The following is an 11,770-nucleotide window of genomic DNA, read 5'->3' as shown; positions in this document are numbered from 1 at the left end:
ACTAAAATATGGACCAAAAATGTGATAAGCAACCACCCAGAACAATGTAACAAGTTGCAACTAGTTAAACATGGTGAAACATGCTAAGCATACAGTAGCATCATGCTAAATCCCCCCTCAAAACATCTTAGCAACTGCATATCAATGGCCTGGCAACCTTCTCTTGCATCTTCTTTAAATTTGACCTTTTTAAACATAAATTACATTTTACTTTTACTTAAGAAAAATATTTTAATGTATTTTAAATTGCTTTTTTTACTGTAAGTAACATAACTGTAAAGCTTTTTTAAAACATATATAAATATATATACAGTATGATATAAATGATATAAAATATATAAATGTAAATACATACTGTATATACAGTGCATCCAGAAAGTATTCACAGCACTTCATCTTATTCCAAAATGGATTAAATTATAATTATTTTCCTCAAAATTATACAAACAATACCCCATAATGACAATGTGAAAGAAGTTTAAGATCTTTCCAAAGTTATAAACAAAAAAAAAAACAGTTGTTAGTATTCAAAGCCTTTGCCATGACACTCAAAATTTATCTCAGGTGCATCCTGTTTCCACTGATCATCCTTGAGATGTTTCTTCAACTTGACTGGAGTCCACCTGTGGTAAATTCAGTTGATTGGACATGATTTGGAAAGGCACACACCTGTTTACATACTGTAAGGTCTCACAGTTAGTGCATGTCAGAGCACAAACCAAGCCATAAAGTCTAAGGAATTGTCTGTAGACATCCGAGACGGAATTGTCTGTAGACATCCGAGACAGAATTGTGTTAAGGCACAGATCTGGGGATGGGTACAGAAAATATTCTGCGGCATTGAAGGTCCCAATGAGACCAGTGGCCTCCATCATCTGAAAATGGAAAACGTTTGGAACCACGACTCTTCCTAGAGTGGGCTGAACTGAGTGATCGGGGAGAAGGGCCTCAGTCAGGGAGGTGAGCAAGAACCCAATGGTCACAAACAAACTTCTCTGATCTGATAAAAAAAAAGACTGATCTCTTTGGCCTGAATGGCAAGCGTCATGTCTGGAGGAAACCAGGCACTGCTCATCACCTGGCCAGTACCATCCCTACAGTAACACTTCTCATCACCTGGCCAGTACCATCCCTACAGTAAAGCATGGTGGTGGCAGCAGTGTATTCATTTCAGGCTGCAAAGTTATTATTTTAAAGGGGGGGGGGGGGGGGGGTGATTACTTTCTTTACCCACTGTATGTTTGTCCTTCCATGGTATTCAAATACCTTAAAGTGAATTCCTTTTAAGTGAATCCCGATAATTGTATGTGATAATCATCCGTTTCTGTTATATAGTTCCATAGTATTTCCATTCAGAACCATTGGCCTTCATGGTACCATGCTCATGGTAGGGGTATGAGCTTGCTTTTAAACCCTTTTCAGATTCCGAACATACTGTACTGTGAGTCAACCAGATATGATATGCATCAATCACTGTGCAGTTGGATCAATGCCTACTATAATAAAATGAGCCATAACAGATATATAAGATTTCCATCTTAATTCTACAGAAGAAGACTAAGCCATTGCCTGGTTTCCTGTTGTTCTCTGGCTCTCAGCTGCTTGTACTGTGCTGTCAGCGATTTCAGCTCAGTCTTGACTGTCTGCAACGGGAGGCCTGACCCTGTCCACAGAAACAGCCAGTTCAGACCATGTGTCTAATACATAATTTTTTATATTTGTCCCACTCTCATATCAAAATCTCAGCTGTGAGACCAGGGAGGATGCAAAGCGTATATATATTTCATTGGAACCGAGAGATCCCATCTGGCATTTCAAATGCAATACAAAGGCTTTGTGCTTTAACCCCAAAAGAGCATGGGATACAGTGGTCTAATATGACTAGTTCTGTCGAATTATTCTATATGAAGCCTGTCTTCGTGTCTGGTAAGAGTATGTGTGTGAGAGAGAAATGTGTGATCATCTCCTGTTTAAGCTGTGTTCCACTGAAAAGAGATCCCTCTTCAGTAATAATTGAGAGTTTTTCCATTTACGTATCCCAACACAAAGAGCATGTGAATGGGAGTGTCCTTTTCTCCCATGGGCCACTGCATGGTCTGTGCAAGCCAATATAGCTCACAAAACACAATACCAGCAGCGTCCGGCATATAGTGGAAGAACTGTTTAATTATAGACCGTACTGTTCAAAGGTTTGGGCTCAGTAAGACGTTTTAAATGTTTTTGATTGGCTGTGTTCAGCTATTTGTTGACGGCTCACATTAACTAACTGAATTCACTCAAAATATGGCTGTGAGTTACTGTTTATAGAAAGTGGTTGTCAATCTCTTTCATATCCAATTTCTCTATAAACGTAACCATAGTAAGCCTCCAAACTGGACTGACAGTAATGTCCTGCTGCTGTGTGAACATAGTAAAACAAAGTAAAATATTGGAAAGAAAAAATGTAGAATAATGTACAATTATTAAGTGATGGTGACTAGTTTCCTTGATGTGAATTTACATCCCTGGGTCAAAAATATTGAAAATATTGTTTAAATATACATGTGATGTAAACCATCCATTGATTATGTTAAATGTAATTAAACCAGGATAATTTCACAATTGTGCTGCTTTTTCTTCACTGTTATCCAGTCAGTTGAATTAACAGTTTCTGTTTCTGTTTTTTTTTTTTGACAATAGCATCCAAGCTATGGTGTATCCCTAAAAATATATATATTTTTAAAGGGGTTGTTCACCCCAAAATTTTAATCTTCATCAATTACTCACTCTCATGTTATTCTAACCTGAAGTACTTTCATCCATGGAAAATAAAAGAAGATATTGAGAAATGCCTCCCTTTTTTTTCTCAATGGACACCAAAGGTATTTGGTTAGGAACATTCTTCAAATGATTTTCTTTTGCATTCCATAAGTGAAAGAAAGTCAAATAAGTTTAGGAACAATGTGAGTAAATGATGACAGAGGTTTCATTTTTGGGGAAAATATCCCTTTTTACACCTCACTAGGTAAACCCTTGGTAAAGGAAGTTCAAATAGCTCTTTGTCTGGTGAACAGTTTTGTATGTGAAAATGTCTCCTCTTCCAGTCGGTGCTGAGGGCAGGGTGTCACCAGAGACATGATGCGGAATGAGAGATGGTGACTCTACCCATGTACCCACTTACAGCATGTACAAAACCATTACAGTCTTAGCCAGAGGCCAACCAACCAGTCAGTGTTTTCCCTCAGGCTGAAGACTTTGATTTCCATTCGACTGGAAGAAACTCATAGACACAGACAGTTAAATGCATCTTTAGACGGCATCAGCAACAAACTGGGGCTCTTAAACACTTTCCATCCCTCAGGAATAAAGATTATGTCTGTGATTACATTCTGTTCCCTAGACGCTGTCTTGCACATAGTAATCTGTTCTCTGCAATGTTCTTCATGTTGCAGTCATTCAGGGCTTGTGTTTACAGATCAGAGCCGCATTCTTAAAAGGCTTTGATGAATTTATCCATGGGTAAGTTATCTAGTGCAAGCATTTCCTACAAGGTGACCTACAATTCAAGTTCTTGTCAGATTTAACTATCCCTTTAAGTATTAATTTACAGAGACCTTGTCTATTGAGTGCTGTTGAACAGAGATTGATGTGCATCTGACATTTAGTTCTTTGTCATTCATGTTGTTTCATTTTTGAAGTACACATTCCATTTTGTAATTTTTTTAAATATTTGCAAAGGCAGCTTATAAAAGTACTCTTTGTTGCTGCCGACACATTATTGACCCACAATGATTTTTACATAAGAATTAACATCAATGGAACATTTTCAATAGAAATAAACATGTCATTTCAAGTGGAAATTAGTCATTTTCACAACCTTTTCATTTAGACATCCAGCATTTCTGGCTGTAACCCTCAAGTAGACACTGTCAAGCTGTAGTGAACAATTTTCAGGACCAAAAATAACCATATGGAAATGCCAACACTGTAGTGAAAATGTACTGTACGTCACACCTCTTTCACTACTACAACTGGTCCATTCAGTAGAAATGATCAAAGTAATCCATGAAGCACTAGTAGTCTTAAATTGAATCCATGTGGATTACTGAAGGTCATTTTTGCATATTTCCTGTTATACTGCCAAAATTTAATTCCACCAAATATAAATTTTACCTCCAATGACATTTTCTTTTCAGTTGTGTTGTCTAGTTTTTTGAGTCGCATATCTAAAGGTACTGCCGTACAACAGTATAATAATCACTCTTTTCTTTAAACAGTACTGTTAAAGGGGGGGTGAAATGCTCATTTTCACTCAATATCCTGTTAATCTGGAATACCTATAGAGTAGTACTGCATCCTTCATATCTCCAAAAAGTCTTTAGTTTTATAATATTTATAAGAGAAAAATAGTCTGTGCCGTTTTTTTTCGGAAAAACACGAGCCGCTGGAGGCGTGACGTGTGGGCGGAGCTAAAGAATCACGAGCACGAGTAAGCTTTTGTGGTTCCAACACACGATCGTGACCCTTTTTCGTTGGGATGGCATCATCCTTAAGAAATAAACGATACGCAAATCCGGCGTCAAACTGGGCCTTGTTTGTAAAACAAGCATCTTTGAAATGCAGGGAACAAACAAAAACACTTGCACAACTCCGTCGATGCTCTTTAAAAATAAACTGCATCCACTGGTCCCTTAATGTTTTTTTTTTTGTTTTGTTTTTTGGTAATCTGTGCAGGGTTGTCTTGCCCTCGCAACCAAAAACACACTCCTTTTGTGACATTTCGCTCTCTCTCTGGTCAGTGTATGTCTTGTCTCTGCTCTGCTATACGGGAGCGCGCGCTCTTCCGGGAGAAGTGCCCTTAGGACCCATAAAAGGAAATTCCGCTCCATCTAACGTCACACAGAGCCATACTCGAAAAAAACTTTCCGAAACTTGTGACAAACCGGAAGGAGTATTTTTGGAACAGAAATACTCCTTCAAACGTACAACTTAATTTTTGAAACTTTGTCCATGTTTAGCATGGGAATCCAACTCTTTAACAGTGTAAAAAACTCAGTATGCATGAAATAGCATTTCACCCCCCCTTTAATGGATTACATGACATCTATTCTAGACCAGGTCAGTCCACTGTGTAGAAAGAGCCTGATTTTGCACATTGCTTACGGATGGACTTTACTGCTGAGGGACTGTTATGAAAGGACATTGCTCAGCTGCTTCCTCTACATTATCCACTTCATTTTTCAGTCCGCTCACTTCCACCCACCGCCTCATCTTCACTCTCTCACATCGGGTAGCTGGCCTCCCTGCGTTCTTTGCCCTTTGCCTCTGTAGAATAAATATTTAGCAGTCAGTGGGATTTTGAACTACAGCTGGTGCCTCAAGGGAGCAGTTGTGTGCAGCTAATACTTACTGTATGAATACATTTTATAATTCCGGGGCGTCAAAGTCAAGGCACTTCAAGAAAAAGCTGCGTTTCGCTGTTTCTAGGTTTCTGTTTGTATTGTTTTTGGGCATTTTTTTTTTAGCTCGGCTTGGTTGTTTCCTCAGGAAACGCAAAAAAATCTGCTGGCTAATTTTCATAATTGCAGCCAGTCCTTGGCAGATCTCAGCTTGAGATATTATTATTATTATGCCCGTATTTCAGCATCAGATAAGCCTGTTTAACTTAATGAAGATGATTAAAGGCTGCCACTGTAACCATGCCATTTCACCCCACCTAAACCAATTAGAAACCAATTTGTTAAAACAACTGCGCCTTGCAAAGCTTTACTCTGATAGTTTTAAAGGGAATTGTTACTTTGATTTTCTTCATAGAGGTGTTTCTGTGCCTGATGTAACAGTTGTCGATGCTGTCATAGACACACAATACAAATTCAACTCTCCCCTCGGGAAATAGTGTAAAAAGTGCTTACTTTGGTAGGCCACTAAGGGGTTGAGTGGTGCTGCCATCTTAGATTAGCAGTAAGGAATGAAACGAGGCTTTCCAAAATAAGCTTTTTGAGGCTTAATGATGAGATAATATTCTCGTTTAGAGGAAACACGATTTGCTGCACAGCGCTGTTCTGAACCCCTTCTGTTAAGATGTATGCTGCTTGTTGCTCAGTGGCCCTGATGATGTCATGGCAATCTGTTCAGCTGCGACAACCACATGAGTGCCAAAAACACAGCCGTGTTTATCAATTCATACACTGAACTATTGTCGTCTCCTTAAGGTTGTGTGTTCTACTAAGTTTATTACTTGAGTGATAATCTTAAAATTTGTCACATGATGAATGATGCATGTTGAAGAGAAGTGTTTTAGTTGTTTTGTTTTTTTTTGATTTCCTTTATAAATTATGATAAACCCTATGCTTAGAAATCTGTATTGGTCTGTATTGTTATGCTAATTCCCACTATTTGTAAAAGTAGATTATATTCGCCTTACCTTTTAATGCTCACGTAAAGTAGATCTTAAAAACACTAATAATTGAATAAAACTATGCAATTTTAAGCAAATCTCAAAATACATATCCATTGGTTGTGATGCCTAAATTAACTTGTAGGATTTAAAATGAATTTATTTTAGTTTTTAGTGTTTTAATTTGAATTTACACAAAAATTGTATGGTATTTTAATATTGGCAGTTTATTGGTTATAAGCCATAACATGAAAATAATTATTGTCTTAATGGTATCAGACAGACATTTAATATCGGTACATCTCTAAGAAAAAATCCCATAGATTTACATTGTATGAGGGACCTGAGCTATGTCTCAAAACCTGGGTCTATATTACCTAGCAACCACTCAGAACTCCCTAGCAACAGCCTAGCAACATGTTAAAAGCTAATCAGAGTACCGAACACTGATCTATATATATAATATATCTATATATATAATATATTATAGATCAGTGGTACCGTAATAACTGCATAGCAACACTCTGCAACCACTCTTCTCTACTGCAGCCACCAACACTCTTACTATGGCGGCAATGACTTGTCAGTGCTAAACATTTCTGTTGTTCTCAGTCTGATGCCATTTTTAAACTCGTTGGAAAACTAATTTGGAAAAACAATACTGAACCTGACATTTGACCTGTTTTATGGTGTGATATTGATTTGATGCACTCAGTCTGTGATGCTGGTGGGAGATCTCAGGTTTAGCAGCATTTATTTGTGTGTATTATTTTTCTGCTCAGAATTACCCATAATCCTCTGTATCCATCTATGTTTAGGCGTTTTTGGATGATTGGGCTTAGGAAATAATACATGCTTTCTAACTGTTCTGTATGATTTGGAAATTATAGTAACATTAGTCCATTCCAACATTAATTTATTCAGATTTTTTTTTCATTATGTAATTGCGCATTAGCCATTAATCCACAAACCCAATTTCATTGTGTTAAAAATAATAATAATAATTGGACTAATGTATCACTAATGAATCTGTGATGAAGGCAGGCCTCACTATTGGAGTAGCTTTATTCATATTAACTGAGTTTAATGTGACTACGCAGTCATATCCTGAGGCACTATAAGAACTCTATTAAATTTCACTTAATTTTTAAACAGCTTTGACAGTATTTTGAAATATTTGTTCTCGATTTTTCTTTTGGCATGGTTTCTCACAGTGATTGTATTAATTCATGCTGGCACCACCCCATTTAATAATACTGATGCTTATAATCACAAATTATATAACAGAATTATTTGAACTCCTATTTATTTATATATATATTTATTTTTATTTGTTTGCTGTGTTTCTTTGTTCCAGTGGGAGTGTTTGTGGTCCTTCATTCTCTTCTGCACTTTCTCCCTGTTACTGGTGTGGTTTTACTTCTGGTGGGAGGCCCATAATGACTACAGCGAGTTTAACTGGTGAGTGGGCCTTATAAACTTTCATCAGTGATCCCACAGTCTCCATCATGAGCTTTCCAAAATCAAATTTGGGTAACACTTTAGAATAAGGTTCCATTAGTTAATGTTAGCTAATGTATTAATTACATATTAACAATGAATAATACATTTATTACTGTATTTATTCATCTTCGTTAATGTTAGTTAATGAAAATACAGTTATTCATTGTTAGTTCATGGTAATTCACAGTGCATTAACTAATGTTAACAAGCACAACTTTTGATTTAAATAATGCATTAGTAAATGTTGAAATTAACATGAACTAAGACTTATAAATGCTGTAGAAGGATTGTTCTTGCTTAGTTCATGTTAACGAAAGTAGTTAACCAACATTAACTAATGGAACCTTATTCTAAAGTGTTACCCAAATTTGTTATAATCCTACCCTTGGTAATCCAGAGTTCATGGAAAGGTCTCTGATAGAACAGATTGCATGTAGTTTTATAGAAATGCTGGGCTGTTCTTGGCTTGTATTCAGAATAGAATACCTTACTGCATACTTTGCAGTATATACTCTATACTGCATACTTAGCATGCAAAACAGTATGCATTATGCAATAAATTAATAAGAGTAGTAGTATGTTGTTATCTTAAAAGCAGTTATTTTGTATTTTGAATGCAAGTTTTTTGTAAAAATGTGTTTTGTAAGTCCAATTAAACAATGAGTGAAGAAAAAGAGGTTGAAACTGAGGCTGCTATTATTTCCAGTTAATTTGTTAAACATTAAATGGAAGGTCAAGTTGAGCAGAGTGGATTATAGGATTTTAGACAAAATGCAATGTTTGTCTGTTGCTCACTTTTGTGTAATAAGTATGTAGTATGCATAAAATACTAACATATACATATATACTACTTTGATATTAAATAAAATCTGATAATATAATATTATAATATAGTATTTATTCATTTATATATCATGTTAAAATATATCTACATAATCCTGTAAAATATTAACAAACTCCCACATTTACATTCAGTTATGGTTTAGGTAATAAGTCACTCTCTGACATTTTTACAGTAACTGTTGATACATAATCTTCCATTTTCCAGGAGCCACATGCTCTGTAAAACTGATTGAGGACATTAAAAACAATGTGACAGCGAAAGCCATTGTTTGCTTTGTTGCTCAAGGTTGTTTTCTCCTGATCTTTTTAATTCTTTCATCTCATGCTTTCTTTTCCTTTTCAATGTCACTTTTCTCCTCCCACACAGTCTCAGGGGAGGTACAGTCCTTGATATTACTGTAGAGGACAAGAGGGTTGATTCACAACGACCTCCAGTTATTGCCCTGAAGGACTGTGCATGTAGAATCTGTGATCAGACAGGGAATGCATCTAGCAGGCAAACCCTTGATATGGCTCCATCCACTGAGACACATTTAGGCAATCAATTCTAAAGTGATTACGGTGATTTATAATCTGCCTGCCCCATTTTTCCATTCTGGTCCTAGGCTCAGAATAACATTCCAACACTATTGCTGCAGTATAGATGTACATGTGTTCTATGTGCTCAACAACACAAAAGGCTGATGTCAGTAAACATTTTAAAATGTTTTTGAAAGAACTCTCTTGTGCTCACCAAGGATGCATTTATTTGATTAAAAAATATAGAAAAATAACAATACTGTGAAACATTGGTACAGTTTAAAATAACGCTTTAAAATATATTTTATTACCATATTGGCAATTAATATTTTTAAACAGACAGTTCAAAATGTTTTTGTAACATTATAAATGTCTTCACTGCCACTTTTAATAAATTGAATACATCTTTGCTGAATAATTGCGAAATGAATTTTCTGCAAATTTTCTTCTCAGATTTTTCTAATCTTATTATTCAGTCATTTCTGTTTATAAAATTGGGAATTATTTGGAAAAGATGATTTTTATTGTTGTTATTATTATTGAAAGCTACTTAATTCGTTTTATCTTATTTAGAATCAGAATGAGCAAGGAATCTGTACATATATGACATTGAATACAGAAGGAAAAAACTAAAAAATAAGAATAAATTATTTAATGATAATAATATGTAATGTAACAAACATAGCATACTACTAACATATCAAGGGATAATATGACCTTTTACACTCACCATTTTAATAAAATAGTAAGGAGTATATAGGATTTACTGCAGACATTATTCATGAATCTGCAAGCCAGTGTTCAATTCTGATCACACTCTCATGAGTTTAGATGTTAAATAATGCTAATACTGACCTCGCTGTGCCCTGTAGTCTCATGAGCTTTATCTCCCTTTGTTTCAAAGGTACACACTAGGCAGATTATGCTTTTTTGTTAAAAAAGTTTCACTGTCATCCACCTCTTTTGTATAATCCTGAGCTCTCATGAGAGTGAGCAAGAGAAATGTGTAGCCTATCGAAAGATTATTAGCCTTTTTTTTCAGGGGCTTGGTTATTTGATTAAGCCTTAATGCAGTCTGATCATAACATCAGATAAGAAAGAAATCTAACGCTGAAGAATCAACTGCTAACATTTTTTTTCCGGTATTGTGCTCCCACAGGTTTTTATATAACCGTTCAGGGGAGTGGAGCGATGGAACCGTTCCCATATTGGCTGCTACAGCAGCTGGTTTCACCTATATTGCATTTTTAACGGTGAGTTGTAACTGCTGTTGTAACTGTCTCTTTCAGACATGTGTGTACATGTGTCACCATTTGGCATTATTATGATGTTTTAGCTCCATAGCCCAGTTATCACTTCATCTGAACAGTTGCTGTCATCCAGTTTTTCACTGAATGTAATATTTGTCCTTTTTTGGTCCAGATTTTAGCCCTGTGCCATGTGGCTGTCGGGCAGCAGTTAAACCTCCACTGGCTCCACAAGGTACCCGTCAAGCTCTGAAATGTTTTTTCCCAGAATAGAAAAAGAAAACCTTGTCTGTTTATGCGAGACAAACCAAATTAACCTTGACACAGTGTCACAGACACTTTGTTATGCCCTGAGGCTTTCTGGCCACATTTGCGGAGTTAAAGTAGTATTTTCTGTTTGTTTATGAACAGAAATGGAGCATTGTGGATTTTCAGTGTAGTTTGCTGAATAAATGAAGTAGAATTGCATAAAATGAAGTGAAACTGAAGGAAGTGGTCTGTGTTTTTCTCTCTAGGTTGGTGTCACAGCCGCTTTGCTCACTACGATAATTAGTGTGATATCGGTCACTCAGATGTGGGGAGAGGAATGGGATGTAGTTTGGATTTCTCTTCAGGTACGGTCTTTTAGATGTCTGATTTCATGGGTTCCCACAGTCTTGGAAAACCTGAATATATATATGGGATTTCAAAAGTCAGACATTGGCAATATTAAAATGTCAGGGAATTTCTGTGTTAATGTATGTAGTTACACTACTGTTGAAAAAAAAGTTTGGGATCAGAATGATTTTTTTTTTTTTTCAAAGAAGTTTAGACTTCCATTCAGCAAGGACACATTACACTGATCAAAAGTGACCGTAAAGACTTTTACATTGTTACAAAAGATTTCTATTTCAAGGAAATGCTGTTCTTTTTAACTTTTTTTTTTTTATTCCACAAGAATGTTAAGCAGTACTTCTGTTTTGAAGCATTAAAATGTTTCTTGAGTACCAAAAGAAGCATTAACAATTATTTCTAAAATATCATGTGATCTTTAAATTGTTAAAATAGAATATTTAAAATTGTAATAATGTCATAATATTACATTCTACTGTTCTTTTGAGCAGACAAATGCAGCCTTGGTGAGCAAAGAGATTTCAGAAACCTTTTAAAATCTTACTTTCTCCAAACCTTTAAATATTGCTTTTTAAATTATGTCTTAGGCTACAAGTTTTTCTTGTAAATGAGATCTTTTTCTGTAATTTTTTTTTTTCTACAGACACTTGAGGTTCCTCCACTGTCTAGA

At 35.8% G+C, this 11,770-nt stretch overlaps 1 protein-coding gene across 1 annotated transcript in view; it reads left to right on the top strand.

Annotated features, from left to right (window-relative positions):
• Window positions 1-7,719: 7,719 nt before the first annotated feature.
• The window catches only part of LOC128028914 (glycerophosphodiester phosphodiesterase domain-containing protein 5), a 17,949-nt gene continuing 13,898 nt past the window's right edge, over window positions 7,720-11,770 (top strand). Inside the window, exons 1-4 of the mRNA XM_052616247.1 lie at window positions 7,720-7,837; window positions 10,401-10,494; window positions 10,664-10,723; window positions 11,004-11,102. Of these exons, the coding sequence (XP_052472207.1) occupies window positions 11,061-11,102 (42 nt within the window). The 5' untranslated portion in view covers window positions 7,720-7,837; window positions 10,401-10,494; window positions 10,664-10,723; window positions 11,004-11,060. The remainder of the gene's footprint in view (window positions 7,838-10,400; window positions 10,495-10,663; window positions 10,724-11,003; window positions 11,103-11,770) is intronic.

Source organism: Carassius gibelio, chromosome A15, assembly GCF_023724105.1.
Source record: "Carassius gibelio isolate Cgi1373 ecotype wild population from Czech Republic chromosome A15, carGib1.2-hapl.c, whole genome shotgun sequence".
Taxonomy (NCBI): domain Eukaryota; kingdom Metazoa; phylum Chordata; class Actinopteri; order Cypriniformes; family Cyprinidae; genus Carassius; species Carassius gibelio.
The sequence above is the reverse complement of the archived record's forward strand: the minus strand, read 5'-3'. Positions and strand labels throughout refer to the sequence as shown.